This window comes from Gasterosteus aculeatus, chromosome 21 (genome assembly GCF_964276395.1).
Source record: "Gasterosteus aculeatus chromosome 21, fGasAcu3.hap1.1, whole genome shotgun sequence".
Taxonomy (NCBI): Eukaryota; Metazoa; Chordata; class Actinopteri; order Perciformes; family Gasterosteidae; genus Gasterosteus; species Gasterosteus aculeatus.
Window position 1 is genome coordinate 304,251 of NC_135708.1, and position 20,351 is coordinate 324,601.

General features: G+C 41.9%; 1 protein-coding gene across 6 annotated transcripts in view; it reads right to left on the reverse strand.

The window, feature by feature from the left end:
* Positions 1-20,351, reverse strand: part of palmdb (palmdelphin b) — a 42,428-nt gene that overhangs the window by 9,911 nt on the left and 12,166 nt on the right. For 2 of the 6 annotated variants that reach the window (XM_040166621.2, XM_040166623.2), the window contains exons 3-6: positions 18,757-18,837; positions 17,966-18,096; positions 16,519-16,633; positions 13,843-13,953 (exon numbers count right to left, since the gene is read on the reverse strand). In XM_040166621.2, the coding sequence (XP_040022555.2) occupies positions 13,843-13,953; positions 16,519-16,633; positions 17,966-18,096; positions 18,757-18,837 (438 nt within the window). Of the gene's footprint in view, positions 1-5,697; positions 5,839-13,842; positions 13,954-15,098; positions 15,124-16,518; positions 16,634-17,965; positions 18,097-18,756; positions 18,838-20,351 lie in introns of those variants that run through there. The other 4 variants (XM_040166624.2, XM_078096657.1, XR_013454310.1 and 1 more) reach the window with 3 other exon arrangements.

A 20,351-nucleotide genomic window follows, 5' to 3' on the forward strand; every position in this document is an offset into this window, starting at 1 on the left:
CTCGAGTAGGGGTACTTCATCCTTAGTGCGCGCTGAGTTCCTCTTTGTCCCCAGACCTGCAGGTTGCTTTTACTGTGAAGTCTGACACATCAAGTAATATTTAGAAAAATCTGATTTTTTAAAGTGTTTATTGGAGCTTTAGCTAAAAGGAGCTACCGTAAAGTACTATGAAGAACTACCGTTCACACACGTCACAGGAGCAATGTCAGGTTCCGAAACCGACATGAGAATGAGCCAGGACGGGGATCGAACCTTTGGGTGAGTGGAGAGCATGGTCGTCCTTTAATCAGAGTCACCCATTATTGAGCTCACTCCTCTATATGAATATTTTACGTTATATTCATTGACTGTGTTGTTATTATATTATATTTTTCAACTGAATGCGATCGGATGATCCATGTAGGCCATGACATCTCCTGGTTGCAGGGCAGGCAGTGGCCTCGCTCCATGATGGCGGTTGAAGCAGTGAACCAGTTTAGCCTTTTCCCTGCCGTGCCTCTCCTTCGCAGTTACCCTGTTAACTACTTAAGTAGGAGATTCTTGTGGTTGATTTCCCTCCCCATCAACAGCTCGGCTGGACTGAAGCCTGTGGTGGAGCAGGAAGTGGACCTACAGCCCATCAGAGCCATCACAGGATCCACTTCTTTGAGAATTTTCTTTGCCATTCTGACTTCATCCATTTTGCTTGTGGACGCAGGAATCCCGTCTACTACACTAGCTACGTAGCATGCCACCTCTCTATGTGTGTCTGTCTCTGTGCACGTGCCTGCAAGTAGACTGCATGACAGGGTGTCTGCAGGGCTGTACTCCACTATACTGCCACTGGGTTGAATCCCATACGCTGACATTGTATAGGTACATTATCCAGGCTGCAGCTGTTAGTTAGTGAGAGGCACTAGCGGCTTGTGGTGAGTGATAAGCTTGAACTGCTCTAGTCGATCGAGGTATCTGTCGAACTTATTGCACGCCCCGTATCCTTCTTAACCAGCAGTCTGCTGGTGGTGACAGCTGCCGAATAGCTTCCTCTTTGTCGGGGTCAGGACCGGTCAATGATTGTACTTGTAACGCCACTCATCTATAGCAAATTGTAAATTGTCTTATTTGATGAAATTGAACTTTCTTGTTTCTTGCTCCTTCTGAGTTTGTATCCTTATGGTTGAATGCACTTATTGTAAGTTGCTTTGGATAAAAGCGTCAGCTAAATGAAATGTAATGTAATGTAATGCCCGAGGAACTGCAGCCTACTCGCCCGATGGAGCACTTCTCACGATTAAGCTTCAGAGCAGCGGTCTCGCTGCATTAACTTCTCCAGGCGACCGTCATGCTCCTTCTCTGTGGCCCCATAGATCTGAATGTCGTCCAGGCAGATCTCAACACCCTCCAGCCCCTGGAGGGTCTCCATCATCTTCCTTTGGAAGATTTCCGGTGCACTCGTGACCCCAAACGGTAGCCCCTTGAAGTAGAATCTGTCAAATGGCGTAGTAAAGGTAGTGAGCTTACAGCTGTCAGGATTCAACGGTATCTGGAAGAACCCACTGGGGAGAGAAGACAGTGGCTCCACAGCTCTGCTGTAATCTCATGAGTAGAAGGAAGGTCATACTGTTCTCTTTTCACACCCTTGTTCAGACTCCTAAGATGTGGAGATGGTTGTGGATTTCCGGCGGAACAGAGTCCCACCCTCCCCCATCACGCTGTGTGACTCCCCCGTCACTATTGTGGATTCCTTCCGTTTCCTGGGCTCCATCATCACCCAGGACCTCAAGTGGGAGCTGAACATCAGCTCCATCACCAAGAAGGCTCAGCAGAGGTTGTTCTTCCTGAGGCAGCTGAAGAAACTCAACCTGCCAAAGACGATGATGGTCCACTTCTACACGGCCATCATGGAGTCCATCCTCTGCTCCTCCATCACCGTCTGGTACGCTGCAGCCACAGCCAAGGAGAAGGGCAGGCTGCAGCGTGTCATCCGCTCTGCAGAGAGGGTGATCGGCTGCAATCTGCCGTCCCTGCAGGACTTGTTCGCTTCCAGGTCTCTGAAGCGAGCTAAAAAGATTGCGGCCGACCCCTCCCACCCCGGACAAAAACTGTTTGTGCCTCTTCCATCTGGCAGGAGGCTCAGGTCCATCAGGACTAAGACCTCCCGCCACACGAACAGTTTCTTCCCGTCGGCAGTCGGGCTCATCAATAGAGCCCGGTCCCCCACTGCCTGACTATAACACTCCACCGGTCACTCCCCCTCATACTGCACATGCCACTTTAACTGCAATTCATCACTTTGTCACTTGTCACTTTGTCTGTTACTTGTTTGTTACTTGTTTGTTAGTGCACTTTATGCTTCTTTTTTACTTTTTAATATTTATATTTTGTAAACTTTATTCTCTTGTTTTATACTAACCCATAGCCTTAGCCTTATTCTACTAACCCATTGCATTAGCATTTCATTCCACTTTATCTTATTACTTGTGCACTGTTGTCTTGTCTGTCTACTGTCGCGCACTAATCGCCGAGACAAATTCCTTGTATGTTTGACATATTTTGGCTAATAAATGTTTCCTGATTCCTGATTCCTGAGATCAACACTTTGGCTGTGCTCTTCTTCAAGACCGCCACAATGGGTGCAAACCAGTCAGTATGCATGGTCCAATGGTCACTCTCTCAATGATGCCATTCCTCTCCATCCTCTGGACCTCCTCCTTTGCCCTTTGCAGCATAGGGAGAGGTACGTGTCATGCTGTATATACAGCGTACAGCTGAGCGTCTTCTTTCCGCAGCATTCTCACCGGTTCAGTCTTAAATGTCCCATGCCCGCCATATGCCTGTGGATGTCCTCTGCCGCTCACCGTTTCATCGATGCTCCTCACTAGATTATTTTCCACAGGCAACGGCCTGCTGAGTAATTGAACTTTACCATGACTCCGTTTTCACACCATGTAAATAAATGCAATACTACCGTATATATTTTTATCCTATAAACTCCTGGCTGGAAATCTGAAAAGTGAAGTGCCCCTTGCATCAGGGGTTTGGGGCATGAGGGGTTACATGCAACGGCTTCTTTGAGCCTTTTTTCCACATCTACTGGTTGTGAGAAATAGAAATACCACACACGTACTGTCAAGTCTGTGATCATGAACAGGCGTAAGGCATCAGAGCAGCATTGAGATCTGCGCCATTAGGATAGGACTACAGAACAATATCAAACACGGATCTGAATTGTCAGAAGAGTGACCTCCCAGCGTCTATTCCTAACCACTATTCCTTGACCTCTGTGTAAAACGTCACGGGGTCAAGAAAAGATGGTTCGGACAATTCATGAGAAGTTAGTGACGTCAGTGTGCAGCGGAGAAACCGCAATTCTCTGAAGATGGACTGCAAAGAAGCATCTTAGATGCCTTCACAGTGCTGAGTCATGCAGACGACTTAAAACAACCAGGTCACAGTATTACTTTATGAACAAGGCTGCAACTTAAATGAGTTATGCTAACGCACACTTGCCGTATTTTCCGCACTCCAAGGCGCATTTAAAAGGCTTTAATTTCCTCACAAAGCGTCAGTGCCTTATAATCCGGAGCGCCTTATATATATGGATCAATTGGTTAATCGGTTGATCCATACTGGTTGTACACGGCGCTCAAGGCCGCCCCGACGCCAAGCGTTTGACTGCAGTATCTGATGCGCCTTATAATCCGAAGTGCCCTATATATGAAAAATGTTCTAAAATAGGTCCTTCATTGAAGGTGCGCCGGTAATACGGTATATGATCTGCGTTTCTCGGTCGTAATCGTTATTTCCCGTGAATGGCTGAATGATACGTCACTAATAGGGGTGTAACAATTCATTTTAACAGCGATTCGGTTCGAATCGCGATTCATGGTTGCCGATTCGATTCATGGACGATCTGGGTTAATCTAGAACGATTCGATTCAGTGACTTGAAATCGATTCAGTAACTTTACTGGACAGTGCAGGCAAAGTTTCTGAGATCCCTGTTGTTTCTTTAAATTAATTATGGATATTATAAACAAGCAAACAACAATTAATGGCAAATGTATTAACCTTTTATTTGAATCAAGTGCCATTTTCAATGTAAACATTACACAATAATTACACAATGTTTTGGAACCCGGATTTTCAACCACATCATAGGGTCGCACGTCTACAGATAAACTTGTTACTGTGATGTTGAGTTTGGTGCTGGCGGCCTGAGGCGTCTGCAGAGCTACAGTTACCTGCTGCTGCTGCAGCGGTGACGCTGCTAGAGGTCCTGACTGTCGGCGTTGTTTAATCCCACGGCGCCTTAGTAGACGGCCGCAAAGATTCCTCGTGTTTCTGTGTTTTTTTATTTGGCTTCTACATATTCTACAAACTGCGAGCGACTTATTTAGAACACCTCCGTGTTTGCAAAAGCCAAAATGTTTCCACGCGCTGGATAAATAAGTTTGTTTGTAAATTTCTCGCTCGCAGTCGTCTCCTCCACGCTGTGTTTTTTGTTGTTTGTTGTTATTGCCGCTGCGTACTGATGACATCACAGACAGGCAGACTGAATCCAGTAACGTTTAACGTGTCTAAAGTGCTAAAAAACAAACAAACAAACAAACACACACACATCCACACCGTTTTTGTGCTTAAATCCAATGTGCAGTTTCCAAGTATCGATACAATCAATTATGTACCATTTCAATCGATTAGTAGGGAAGCATTGAAGCGCCTTTTCTTACCATTAGATTATTCTAACAGGCGGCTAGTTCCACTACTTCATTTCACTCCGTGAGGAAGCTTCCTGAGAACATTTGACAATTGTCTCTAATCTTTGTATTCCTCACTGCCATCGAGCTCTAGGACAAGGACATGTGACATCATCACCGTGAACAAATACACTGCAGTTTGTACCGCGCTAGCCTCACAAATACTTGGCATTATCCAACCCTGAAAATGAAATGCACCATTTTTAGGAATGTTTATTAATAACTACAGCAAGCAGCTGTTGAAGGAGATTTCACTCTTCCGTAGAAAACAATACGTCTGGAGCTGAGAGAGAGGAGTGATTAAATCATTTCAGGGTAATCAGGGAATAACAATGATTGAACTGTAAGTAAATGCGAAATGACTCTACTAGTATTTCTGTTTGCTGTCATTATTCACCCATTGGCAGCAGGTACCCTGCGGGGAGGCGCCTGTCCATCAGTAACCAACGTTCACACCCCGATGGCACATGGACCAGAGACAGGGACCAAACTGATCATCTATTGTCCTGCAGGAAATACGACAAATGTCTTTGATCCTGAGAGACAATCTGACCTTTTAGTTTTACGTTATCAGCATTAAATATCCCCAAAGCTCTCCTGCTTCTGAGAACGACTTCCTTAAATGTCAAACTCATACGACATGTATGCAAAAGGTGAAACAAACCTTAAAGGCTCGCTTCATAAATGAACAAAATAAATACACAGCTTAATTTCTCACTACCTGGAAATCCAACCAAAGCCATCACACAGCAAGGAGAGTCCAACCTCATTGCTTATTCACACACACACCTACTGTAGCTAGTTGATACATAGCACACAACAACCCAATAACTGCTCTGCTGGGAGGCTTGCAGCATCGCTCCCACCACATGAACACATAAAACACCAGCTGACTTCCATTTGAGTAGCAGTGAGGATGACACATCTTTGCAAACTTGTGTGTGTGTTAATATTCCTACCTGAGACGGTGTGATGGGCTTACGCAGACTACTCTGCTGTTTCTGAGTGCAGCCTCCACACTGGCAGCACAGCCGGGCTGCTGCCGCTCCTGATTGGCCGGCTGGTGGAAGGAGGCTGTGCTGGAGTCAGCCAATACTTCAGCAGAGAGGAGCTCATCTTGTCTTCATACTCTATCCAATAGCAGGATTGATTTGAGCCCTCGCCGACGTGTCTCTCTATTTTGTGTGAGCCTGCAATGCTTTAGTTAATTATGTAGTGTTGCTTTTATTGTTACAACTGAAACCTAACATCATTTATCATCCTTGAAACGGGATATTATCACCGGTCAAAGTCAATCTAGGCCAATCTAGAAACTATATCAAATATAGAATCAGCGTGCGGCTGTTGCAGGGGGCTGAAAAGCGCTCCAATCATTGCAAACTCCACAAGCTTCTATCCGGTCAGCTGGGAGTACAAACAAGCCATGTTAGTCCTTCACGTTCAGAGCAATTATTGGGTCCAGTCGCTTTGTGGCGGGAAGGCTGTACGGTGTTACCTCCTCCTTGGAGAGTTCTCACACCTTGTTAGAGACTGTTGGAGCTCTGCATGCATTCATTAGAATGTAATCTACCCAAGCTGTACGTTGATAACGTTGTTAACAAACCATGTTATTGTCCCATCAACTTGGTTCCTCTAAAAGATGATGGGACAATAGTACGGTTGTGCAGATTTCCATTAGTTGTCTGCCAAATGTTTGCTGCTGAGCCGTACAGTTATGATTCATTAATCTGAGAACAGATGCTAAATAGAACCGTAACAGTCACGGAGCCTCAAAGTACTACTTGCCCGGGGTACATGCGCCTTATGCAGGAGAGAGCAGTTGATAATGACCCTGTTTAACCTATAATGAGAAATGGAAATAGTCAGTGGACTGACATGCAGGGTGTCCGACACGTATCCATCCTGCTGCACATTTAGAACTTCTCACAGAGCTGCCAACTCTCACGGTTTCGCCGTGTGACACTCGCCTTTGCATGTTTTCACACACACTCACGCCACACATCCAGTTTCTCACGCAAAAAAATACATCATTTTGGTCCCAGACGCATTCGTTCCTTTGCAAACTCCCCGACAGTAGAAGGACAGTAGATCTGTAACCATATTCACTCAAAAACATCCTTTCTCAATACACCTAGAGACAGCGGACCTGCGTTCTCGTGGGAACGAAGAACATTCCCACAATGGAAACAGCAGCTGACTTGATGACATCATCAGCTGGTCCATCAAGCTTGTTTCGATTTCATTTAAAATAAAAAATGGGATATATAATGGTGCACCATGGTAAATATATAGAGTATATAAAATAATTAGGCAAAATATCTCAGATGGATCAGATCAGAATTGTTATACAGCTTTCTAAAGAAGATTCATATTTTACTGCAGGGCTTCGTTCCAAATACACACGTACCTTTTGTCTTGTTACTTAAACATCAAGAGGTTGATAATCAGCGTGGGAGTCATTGTTTGGTTAAATGTATAGACATCACCATAAATAAATTGAAAATGTACCTCAACCTTCTCTGTGTCTCTACATCAATGGTGATTATCCTCATAGTATTTCATATCTATGATACAGTGATCAATGAGCCTTGCCCGCAGATCTCCTACCCTATTTTTGGTTATGTGTTGATCCATTGTATTCCTTAAAAAAGGCTGTTTAAGCACTTTATGTGTTGCACTTTTCATGTGGTGGGAGGCTTTGAATAATGACAAATATTTCTAATCCAATCTAATCTTGTGTCATTTTTTGCTGAACGTAAATCCTTAGGTGTTCTTAAGAATACAATTATTAACTACAGGTTAGATTTTGTTGGGGGAAGTTGAATATCATTGTGATCAAGATATCAATCAACATACCTTTGTCAAATCTCAAACACGGGTCTATTACTTAGACTTTATTGTGGTGCATAGACAGTCATTGAGGCACAACAAGTTTTCTTGTTCAATGTTCAGCTGTAGAAGTCTAGAAGGTCCTACAAGTCATGATCAGATGAATAAGTTACCACCCAAAAGGAAACAGTGGTTTATTAGACTCTTGTAGTTAATGAAAAGATGGATACAGCGTAAATGTTGAACTTCTGTTTTTTTGCCATAGGTCTTACTTTCCACATAATTGTCTTACATACAGAATTGCTGTTATATGACTGACTAAATGCCACCTTCTTTCCCCCATCATTATTTTCACATCCCACGCAGCCAAGTACTTAAAAGAAGAGCAGTGACTTTCCCTCAGCCATCAGTCCTATCAGCACTAAGACAGAATTCAGTGCACTGTTGTCATGGATTTATACAGACGCCAACAATATTAATATGTCTAATTTAAAATGATTCTCACACATTGGTGTCATTTCCCCTTGTTGTAACTGAACTGGCTTTGGCTTTGCCACAAACAATACTGTAACCATTGTCGATGAAGAAACATTTTTAATCCGAGGGAAGTAACGGCAGTTAATTTCACACAGGCATGATTTACACCTTTATTAAAATAGGCCAGATAGTTCAAGGCTTTTAATAACAACGTCCATCTCATTTGTAATTCGCACCTATTCAGAAAAAGGATTATTATTGAGGTCCAACATTGATGTTTGTAATGAAGTCTGGGTCAAAGTCACCGCTTCCAGTTCTTTCAAAGGTGTTGATTTGGGTTGACGTCAGACATCTGTAAGGACATGGAGATCCTGCAGGACATTCGAGTGAACTTCTTACAAAGTGCTGCAGTCGCACCCAACTAAATTTACCAGGTAAGACACGATTACTAGTGATAAAGTGGATTATCTGTTGATGATCATACCATAGAGCTGTTTGTATGTCTTGAGTTACTCACTTTTTAAGGAGCCTGATAAGGTCTGATATATCTACGGTGCTGTGAAAGAATATTTGGTATCTTATTTTGTTGCATATCTGTCAAACTTAATTGTTTTCGATGATTTGAAACACTTTAGCATCAGGCATCTTTGCCTGATGCTAAAGGTTATCTTTAACCTGAGTAAATACAAAATGCAGTTTTTAAATAATGATTTTATTTATTAAGGTAAAAAAATCTATCCAAACCTACCTGGCACTATGTAAAAAGATAATAGGTTTGTGAACCCAAGCTCAAGCGGACTTGGATTCTGCTGCAGGACAATGATCTGAAACCTCGTGCCTTGTCCCCAATCCTGTGTGTGGTACTTATGTACAGGATATTGAGCCGTAGTCGAGGGGAGGAGGGGTCCAACTGTGGACATTGTGTCATTGCTGCTTTTGGTAGATGATGTGGTCCTGATGGCATCTTTGGTCTGAACTGTAAATGGGGGGGGGGTTCGCAGCAGAGTGTGAAGCGGATGACGATCAGCACCTCTAAATCTGAGGCCATGCTTCTCATGTTGAAACTTTCAGACATGTGGCGCTTGTGGCCACATGGCACAGTGAGTAAAAGCACGTACATGCCAAAGAATCTGACTAAAGTAAATTAAGTAAAGACAAAGTCAGGAAAACGACGCATTGCAATAGTAAAATCGATTTTGTTAACTCAAGTCCTGAGTAGTGAGCGCCCTCTGGCAACCCTGTGTTTAGCGATTCCATCCCAGGGTGATACGTGTTCTGCGTGAGCAAGACACCTATCCAAGCAATATGCTTGACATTTCAACCTCAAGGCGTCTTCCTTATGAATATTAACAAAGCAATGTGTACTGAAGGAGGTTACAAACCCTTTGAAAAAGGTTTGTGTCTGGCAACCAATAAGATATTCAAATGGCTTAATACTAGTCAAAAATGTATGAATACATGCCTTGTTTACCAATATCTTGACTTAATAATGTAATAAGTATATTATTTTAAACAGTGACACTGTGCCCATGTTAATTTCCCAGGCTAATAAAACTAACTGGTAGGATTATGCAATAAAGCTTTACCAATCACAATGACAGGACAACAGTGGCAGTACCTTTCAGGTGTTTCTTCAATCCCTCAAACCTACAAACACCCATAAACATGGTAAAGGACAAGGAAATAGAATACATTCCATTCCTGTATTTACTCTCCAACAATCCAGTTTCTCAGGAAGTGGTACGGTTCAATCTTAACTTCCTGTTGAACAGAGCATCATCTCCAAATTTATGCTGCCTGTTTCTGCAGAATCAGCCACCCTCTGTCCTTCCAGGTAGGGACTGGGTCTCTCAGGAGTGTGGGTGAATGTTGGCTTGTGGAGCCCTAAATCTTCCCTGTTTCTGACATTATCTTCAGTAACGTCTCTGCGGCCTTTAACCTTTGCTAAACCTACTTTGGGTTGGAAGACTTTACTCTTGTATCCCTCGGGATGGTATGAGAGACACCCTTCACTGTCACTTTTATTCTGATCATAATAGGCTTTTTCATCCTCCTCATCACTGCTGATGTTAACCAGCTCTGCCTGGATGTCATCTTTATCCTCAACATGTTCATAGCCCATGAATATCATGCTAATGGCTTCTGATTCTAGCTCCTCTGGCAGGTTGTTCATGAGATTAAGAGAGGCATTGCCATCTGCAGAGACGAGTTCACCTGAACCCTCTGTGAGAACATAAAGATCAACTTCAGCCTTACGGTTGGCTAGTGGAGGACTGCAGCCATCTACACCCATGTAGAATGGTTGTTTGGGTGCTGGTAAACCTCCAGACCAGGCTTTGACCGAGACAAGAGCTGCTGGGTTTGGACAGCAGGCATCCGTCTTTCTGTTGGTGGGTCCCCGGAGAGTTTCGTCATGGCTGTCAGTCCTTGATTGTTTTGGAATGTGAGGATAAGGCCAATTGATGTCCTGTCTTGGTCTTTGGACTCTTGATATTGAGTCAGGTTGGATTAGACTTGGGCTGTGTGATCTGTTTGTAGTTTGTGATGTTTCCAGATCTAGGCTGCATTTTCTTTCCTCTCGGAAGATTTGATCTTCATTTCTGGGCAGGACTGAGCTTTGAAAGGGCCTGGGGGTTGGAGTTTGTCTCATTATCCTAGGCGTTGAAGGTGTGCTGCTTCCTGTGTAGGGTACAGCGTAGACAGGCTGATGGTACTGCACCTCAGGTACGTTCTTCTTTGTGGCCTGATGCAGCAGCTCCTCTAACTCTGTGGGTGTCATCACTCCCACTGTGCCATGGTGGATTTTACTTCCGTCTTGTTGCAGAGCATATACGGACTTCCGCCCATCATCGTACACCTTTAAGCCTCTCTTTTGTACGGCTTCTGGGGTGATGGTTGCTGTAGAGACTACCTGACTTTTGCCTGTTCTCTTATCATGCTCCACACTGATCTCCATCACAAACGTAGCTGGAATGGAGAAAATACTTAAGTGAACTTTTCTGGATAAAGCTTAGAAAACAATCAATGACATGTCTTGTCACTGAACATTTGTTGATGTTACATATATTCTTATTTTTGAAAACTAATACTGCTTTCTTGGCCTATACATCATATATAGTTTATGATATCACCATAGTAAGAGATATAACTGTTAGTTCAACATTAATTGTTTTATCAATTAGTCAATTAAGATCATGGGAATCAGCAAAAATACAAACCATACATGGATGGAAACTGTAATTTACTTTAGAAAGGATTGGCGCCACTTAACTTGTCCAAATAAGACAAACAAACTAATTCTGAAATCACACACAAAAACTAAAAGAAAGGTTGAGTGGGTAATCCTTTAATCCCTGGGTAAGCAAGGATTGCTAACTATCATTGGCATTTGTTTCGCCCGCAGTAGGCCGCAATCTACTAGTACTGCCTATTGGGAACCCCTGTCCTAAGGTTTCCTGTCCTAGGGTTTCCTGTCCTAGGGTTTCCTGTCCTAGGGTTCCCTGTCGTTTGGGTCGTCTGTTGCAGGTGCTGGACTGTCGTCAGCTGGCTGAGCCACACCTGAGCCGAGGTTGCTCTGCCTTTAAAAACATTCTCTAAATGAATTTGGCACCAGGGGGTCGGGGAGAAAAGTCTCGGGTCTGGTGTGACACCGGTGCTGTGTTTATGTTTGAATTTGGTTTTGTGCTCACCGTACATGTGCTGACCTACTGATACCTCCACATTAAATTGTTTGATGGTTTTGTCTAGCAACACATTTTTCCTCTTAGTTTGCTCGAGTGCTCACTGAACAAAGAGTGTAAAAGGTATAGTACCTGTAACGTGGTGCCTATGCGCACTTCTTACCATGTTAACTGAGGAATAAAGAATTCTTCTAAAACTAAGGCACGCTTGGATGTCACGTATGTCCTAGTGTGCTACACTCATAATACCATACTGCCCTACTCGGTAACTGCTCCATAGATGCTGGTTACTTCCTAGAGTCGGATGGGAGCCAGAGCCTTCAGTTATCAAGCTCCTCTTTTGTGGAACCAGCAGACACAGTCAGCTCATTTAAGACAAAGCTTAAGACTTTCCTCTTAAATAAAAGAAAATATTGATGGTAAAATCATTCATGACTAGGACCGTACTGAATGTCTTTTTTATATGTCTTACAGTGTCCATCTTCAAAAGGGGGCCCTGACAGAAATAGTTTGGGAACCACTGTGCTAGAGGATTACAAGTCTCTCTCCACGGGGAAGTTCCCTCGACAGAGAAGTATGATGTGTAGGCGGTGAAGGCCGGTCCCCAATCCGAGCAGACCAGCTATCAAACAGTCAAACGACCAGTCAAAGCAGCAGTCATCCAGCCGCACTTCCTGTAGAAGTCCTGTCTGCACCTACGGATGCTATTTTGACTTCCACTACAGATAGTTGTTATATCCTCCATTGTTGATGCAGCGTAAAAATGGTGGAAAGTTCAACTGTTTTCAGGACCACCCCCCACCCCCTCTCCGTTGTGTCTAGGGCGAGGGACTAGTTGCGTTTGGCGTGAACACACCATAGTCGTAGACGCAGAAATAGAATATAAAACTCCTTTGCTCCCTAGAGATTTTTGACGGTTTATATTTTTTATTAAGTTTTTAACTCAGTTTAATGTTTATTTGGACTATTGAAGGCTGAATATCAATTAGTGTGCTCCACTCTTTTTTCCCTATTAACTGTTTCTGTACCTGATGTTTGATGGCTTCTAAAAAGGTCGGCACATATGAAAACCTAATTGTTTCTCAATTTGCTAATATTATAATAAGATAAATGAGTGACATAATATACTTTTAGCATCCTGAAATACATTCAGCTTTGAGCCTACGCTGCTCTCTCTTCAAGGCGAGCCTCGCGATGCGCCGTTTTAACAAGTGAAGCTAATTGGCGTTTCGGGAGCAGGACCACACTTCCAACATCTTCCGGTATTATAAACAGCTTTACCCACTGTTCACGTTCTCGAGGACGCATTGTAAAACGTGGCTCCTTCTGACGGTCTTTGGGGGCTTATACAAAGATGGCATCCCAAGCGTCCTTATTCACTCAGACAACCTTCCCGTCGTTTGATCTGGTCTACGTGACAGATTTTGTTACTTTAATCATTCCAAGATAGTCCTCAAACGCTTTAACCCTCACCTTCAACACACGCCGTCGTACTTGCATACCCTTTCCTATCCTGTCTTTCAGAAGACACCATAACATTCCACTTAAAGCGAACGAAAACCAACGAATCAGGCTGAACTTCACCTGTACCCTAAGACACAGTCACCGCAGCAATAACTTAACATCGCACACAGGACTGCGGTGAGGACACACAACGAGGACAAGGACATTTCATCCAAAATAATTCAACGTGTCTTGAATTAGTTTTGTGGGGCTTTTGAGTTGGTCTTTCCTTAACACACTGTTCATAAGGGCATCTCAATGTATATACATATGTTCTACTAGATTTTATATAAATATATTCCTATTGTAATGTATTTACTTATATATTCATGATAATTATACTGTATATTTATAGTAATTGTTATGTTAGTTATATTGTCTTTAATATATATATATATATAAATATACTGAATTGTATGAATAAGATGTCCTTACTATGTTAAAATGTAACTGCAAAGTAATAATGCGTGTTCGATACCCTTTTTTTGCATTGAATCATACTGGGATGTTTAGTGAAACTGATTGACTGGCCCTACTAAAGAAAAATTCCCCCAGCCCTTACTCCCGTTTGTATTAATATTTTCAGCAAAAGCAGTGGTTAAATTATATGTGTACCTTTCTTTGGTCCTTCACTAACAAGTTCATGCACTGGAGGGTTTTTTGTTGGTGTCTCTTGGATGAATGATGGGATATCTGGGAGTGGTGGGAGGACATGATGTATCTCATCTGAGGAGAAAAAGGTTGACGAGTGATATACAATAAAACAATTAAAGGCCATGTTAGGTCATAAGATCATCATTTAAGGATCTTGTTATAATAAAATGTTAAAACATTGTTACGTAAATATCAAGATGTTTGTCTTGAGGTTTTTTCAGACCATTAATAGACAATAATTTAAAGTGGCATTCTTTTTTTAACAGGGGCAGATATATACACATTAAAGCTATTTGATGCTATCTATTAATTATTATTAATATTAATTTGAAAGTCTGGCTCTGAGTGGACATATACTGTAGACAAGCCACTGGTTGCAGGTTGATCAATATTGCCTTGGAAACATGTAATGATTCCATGTAATGAGTCATCACACATCTTAACCAATGAGAGCATTGGGGGCGGGCCTACCATTGCTGCAGCGTTCACATGAATCAACTGGTGGGGACTAAAAAGAATGGAGGAAGGTAACAAACTCTGACGTGACCATTAATATTTTTAATATCCTCCATGGTGCCGTGTTGATAGACCTAAATGTATCTGTAGCTTTCATCACTGAAAGCTTTTTTTAGATCCCCCTAAAGGAAATCCAGTAAAAATATAGACTTCACAGACTAAAAAGTCACCTGAACAGAAAAATCCCTGCTGTCTACTGGCAGTTGAAATATTTATTGTAAATCTCAATTTAAACTTAATCTAATGAAAAGAACAAAATCTCCCACATTATAGAAAAAGTGTATAAAAGTCAATTTTAGGCCCCGTTCACCGTTTTTCTGACCCCAGCTGAATTCCCTCCCAAGTCAATACGGATGAACTCGCCAAACCCATGGTTGGCCCGCATGTGTATTCAGAGCCACTGAGCAAGGACTTTCAAAACAATAATTAAAAAATGTATGTAAAAAAAACGGCAGATAAAATAATTGGCTGTTATTTAATTAATGCGTTAATGTGATAATAGCGTGTTACCTTGCCTAGTAGACATATGCATGTCTGTCTAAATGTATCTAATATACATATATATATATAAAATATAAGAACATTATGACTAATCAAAGCCATCTGTACATGTTAATAAAGCCCAGATATATTTTATGTTTACATAAAAAGGGAAACAGAGAAATAACAATACACGCCAACATGCTACAAAAGGTGTTTACCTGACTGGAAGTCTGCGTTTAGCGCCTACATGTGAAGACACAGTAGTTGATGGTCAAAGTGGTGAGAGGTCAACGTCACAGCAGTGCTCCATATCATGCCAAAGTCACATTCAAGGCACAGCTAATTTACGGTGTCTTACAGTTCCAGACAGCAACCAAAAAAAGAATTATGTCCATTAGTCGATGAGTGCAGCACAGCCACCATGTGAGACGTTCCTCTAGTTATTCAGCCAAAGCACTCAGACAGTGCATCTTGTTAGAAATACGCACGGATTAGAGGTGGAGCAGCAGGCAGCATGGGGTTAATATAAAGATGATATTTGAATTCAGTGGGATATATTCATGAAAGGACATTTGGCGTCCTCTAACCCACACGTTTGACAGTCACAACTTATAACCTCCACTGTCCAGTGAGCTGGACTGTGGGACAGAGGTGGACGTCGTATCATTCTTGGCTAACAAAGTTTTTGTTGCAGCACACCAATTTAAGCAGTCATTTCCAGAGTTGAATTAATTTTATCATTGCATGATTTGAGGAAATGTTAAAAAAGGAAAGAGGTGAATTAAATGAAGATGTGACAATGTTTGCATCCACTGTTGCTGTTTTTCATATGACATAATTACATAACACCACAAACACAATAACACTGGCAGAAAACATTTTTCTAAAAGTGTCTGATGATGACGCAGCGTAAAATTAATTGACAATTAAAATACGCACAAATTTATATTCCAAAACACTTTACATAATAATGTGATGAATCGTAGAGATAAAATAGGAAATAATTGAACTCTTGTTTACAAACCACTGCTTAAAAACGTTAAACTAACAATATGCATGGTATTTCATGGTCTCTGTATCTGGAGCAACCTGGGCAACATGCCCCCCCCCCCCCCAGGGCCCCTGCAGGTTCAGATCCAGTTCTGTGCTCAGTCTGAACACCCACGTACACCTGGAGAAAGTCACCCATTCACTCGCTCATGCAGCCACCAGACATCCAGGGATGTAAAGATTGCAGAGCAATTTCACCAGTGAAACACCGATTTCATGTTTAACTAACATCCTCCTCCCAGCTCTGACGCTTGGTCGCAGTAAACACACGATTGAAGTTGTGAATTCAAATAAAAACGTCCGTTAAGTCTAAGAAACAAAAGAACTTGACCTGCAGATTCCAATTTTCATAAAAAAACTATGAATGACAGCCAGGCTACAGACAATAGTTTATTGAACCGAAAATAATTGTACTTGATAATTAGACCTGATTTTATAACCACAATCATCGAAGTATGTTCGTTAAAAGATTAAGGATGTTTAGATGTTGTCACGTCTTAATGAGTTGCATTTTTAAGCAAAGATAATCAGTGAGCAGGGTAAGAGCTATTAAAGCAAGCAAAGTATAGAGGGTTTACTTGGGCCTACCTTGATGATGTCCTCAGATGTCTTCTCCACTTCTTTTAAACGTTTCAGAACTACTTCTTCGTTTGCAGAGATGTCGAGCTCCTGTGTTTCCAAGGCTTCGATTTCCTCCTCTATTCTGTAAAAGACAAATATTAACCGCGCTGATGATTGAAACAAGCACAGCGGAATTAACAGAAGCAGCAGCTACTAGATTTTTCCCAATGTTCGGCATTCTGGGTAATATAGCTGTGTTTGCTATTAAGGTAATTCCAGTTTCCAGTTATCCAATTCAAACATTGCTTTGCATGCACACATGCAGGGTATCGTTCTGCCCTGAACTGAAGATAAGATATCAAGATAGTTAGCAGTGAAGGTTAGCAGTGTAGGCCCAATCTCTCCAATGGATGGCGTGCCAGATATTGGGGCAAGTGGCAACATCGTTCTGCCAGGCTACCAATCCTACAAGCTGCTCTCTGATAACTTGTTCACCAGTGTGGATCCATCTCCTCCCAACCTTTGCCTCAGCCAACCCAACAATCTCTGTGCAAAGATGGGATAATAAAAGAAAGAAGCAGTGCAGACACACAATAAGAGTATGGGAGGAGTGGATCTTCTGGACTCAGGAATCAGGAAACATTTATTTGCCAAAATATGCTAAACATACAAGGAATTTGTCTTGGCGGTTGGTGCGCGACAGTAGACAGACAAGACAACAGTGCACAAGTAATAAAATAAAGTAAAATGAAATGCTAATGCAATGGGTTAGTAGAATAAGGCTATGGGTTAGTATAAAACAAGGGAATAAAGTAAAAAAAATTAAATATTAAAAAAGTTAAAAAGAAAAATATTAAGCATAAAGTGCACTAACGACCAAGTAACAGACAAGTAACAAACCAGACTCAACTTCTGGTTTACTTCCGGGCAATTGCACACTTATGACATTGAAGTTCCAGGACCAGAAGTAAACCGGAAGTTGACCGTGGAAGCGAAAGCTGCAGTCAGTTACATCAAGATGGAAGTAAAACAAACAGGCGTGACTTACAGCAGAGGAATTCCTCCATGTTTGAAACAGAAGGGGGACGAGTGGCAAACAGACCACTTAAAGCACTGCTATGCTAAGCTAGCTGCTATGCTACTTCCATCTCAACGTCTGATGTTACCCTGTGTTTAAAATAACATTAACAATTAAACACAGTGTCTAAAATGCATGCAAGTGATTACATGCAACAACAACAACATTCATTAATCTCCATTAAGAAATTTCAAAATGTGCGATTAATTAGTTAATTTCTTTTAATCTATTGACAGCGCTTATTGGAACATTTGTCCATTTCTATGGAAAGGACCTATTTTCTGACTGATTCTCTCTACTGGGATGTGAGGTTTCACAAATGAAAATGCGCTTTAAACAACTAAGAATGCCTGAAGCCGCCTGCTGTGGTCGTTCCGCTGCTACAATGACATTTACCTGAGGATGTTGCTTTGCAGCTGATCACTCTGATGCTGTTCGTCCAGAGCCTGAAGCCTCAGGGCCTCCTGTTCCTCTTCCGACTGCTGACTCAGACCATCCATCAGCCACTGCTCCCTCAGGGTTTTCTTCTGTCAATCAAACACACCGAGATGAGCGTCAATTGTGAGTTCCATTAACAGGTCATGTTAGCAGCCTATTCCACTGGGTGCCCTCAGTTTTAAACCTCCCCTAAGGAAAGGTGGAAAAGATCATTTTATTGATTACTAAGTTACATTTTGCTTTTTAGACTTTGCACAGTTTTTAAAAAAAAGGTGAAAATGTAAATACAAACGGTTTACAATGGCATCTCTTGGGCCAGAAGAGGATGTGTCACAATAGTAATATAAATTGCATCACAAAGTTACATAGAAGTGGCGCAGGGAGACTGGTGTTAATTCTTTTTCATTAGTTAGTGGATGCTCTTTCTTTTTGTACAAATTGTAAAGACCTCTGAGGCCAATTTTTGATTGTGGGCGATTCAAAATGAGTTAAATTTAATTGAATCTATTAATTCCTCAGGTTGTGTCTGAGATTGTTGCAGTGTAATCACAAAACATATAGATTGTAGACTATTACTGTCCTCATGAAGCCACATCTCTTTCCCTCCTCACAGGTTACATCTGATGGTAGTTGTTCCTGCTGTTGTCCTACTTGACACTAAATGACAAGAACTTCATGTTCCTGCAGTAGTCTGGAGTACACAACATTGTCTTCTGGTAGTTTTCTTCTTGTTAAACAGTCAAATGTACCTTCATGTACTGGAGCTTTAATTTCTCCTCTTCGATCAGTCTCCTTTTCTTGGCGATGTTCTCCTGGATTCTTCTTTTGTTCTTTGGGGACAAATCAAACACACGTTTGCGTCATGTGCACATTTTACCACATCAAACCTTTCCACCTGTTGTACTCAGGGTTCATACACATTGACCAATAGATATTTATCACAAACATTTAGTAAAATCTTGGTGTATAATTTAAATGTAGTATTTAAATTTAAAAGTGTTTCCACAACTATTCAATTAGGCCCCAAAAAAGTCTGTTTTTTTAAGTTCCCGACTATGCACTGATCTCCAGTGTTGGGCAAGTTACTGAAAATGAGTATTTAGTTACAGTTACTAGTTACTTTTTTTAAAGGTAATCGTTACTTTTTTTAAAGGTAATAATACTTACCAGTTACTGTGTATCAAAAGTAATTAGTTACTCTGGAAAGTAACTTTTACTTAAGTTTTAAGTTTGCTTTTTAAATGTAATGAACACAATACAATTGTATTGTCACGTTGTTCTCCAGGGAGAGATGTGCTGCTCGACTTGGCTGGTAGTCGGGAGCAGGGTGCCCTGCTGAGACACTTCCAGCTACAGGAGCAGTGTGTGGATGTCAGTGCTCTCTGTGTGTGGAAGCTGCTGAATGATGTCATGCAGTGTTGAAGCGCTTTGAGTGGTCAGAAGACTAGAATAGCATTTACCCTTCTTAGTAGCTTTGCCAGCAGCAGTGCTCTGATTCCTTTAGCATGAATACAACACATTTTCATGACTTTTTCTAAACTTTTTTTGAGCACTTGTTTATTAGGTCTGGAAAAACTTTTCCAGGTTTTTCATGACAATACAAACTGTACGGCCGTGTTGACCCTTTGACCTTCAGCTGAGGGTAACCCATACAGTTTCTGAGTGTGTGTGTCCACCTGGAACTAGAACTCTTGCAGAAAGACATTTAGTCTAATATCGAGTTTGATTGTGAGCTGGATATTTCACAAATCCCAGACTGATGATCCCAAACACTGTGTTCCTGGATGTCCCAGTGAGAGGGATCACTGTGGGTTGGATCTAGGAGCACAAAGCCTGAGTGAAAGGGGATCTCCCTAATGACTGCTGATGCTATTTATAGGTCTGCGTCTGACTGGAGCACAGAGACTCTGGTACAATGATCACATGGGTGGAATTTCTTATGTGTCTAACCCTCACCCACGTCCATTTGGGAAGCCGTTACAATTATGGCTGAGTTGGAGTAGAGGCAGCACACATTCAGAACACCATCACAATGTGAGAAGAACTCCCTAGCTGAGGAGGTACCAAAGGCCTAGGACTTGAGGTGGAAAGACAACGCCAGACGAAACACACGTCCTTTATGGGCTGTGCATAGAAAATAAAGACCTTTGTACCACTCCATAACAAGTGACTTCTCCTCTTTGTGCTCAAAGAGAACCCAACCGGCAACAGGCATTTGTTGCACCCCGGTAGGCTGACGGGGTTGGATTGATCCGATACAAGTCCACCTCTCGAGCGAAGTGGCGCCAAACGCAGCAACCGCAAAAGTTGAAATATTCCATCTTTGGCAACAAAACACCGTGAC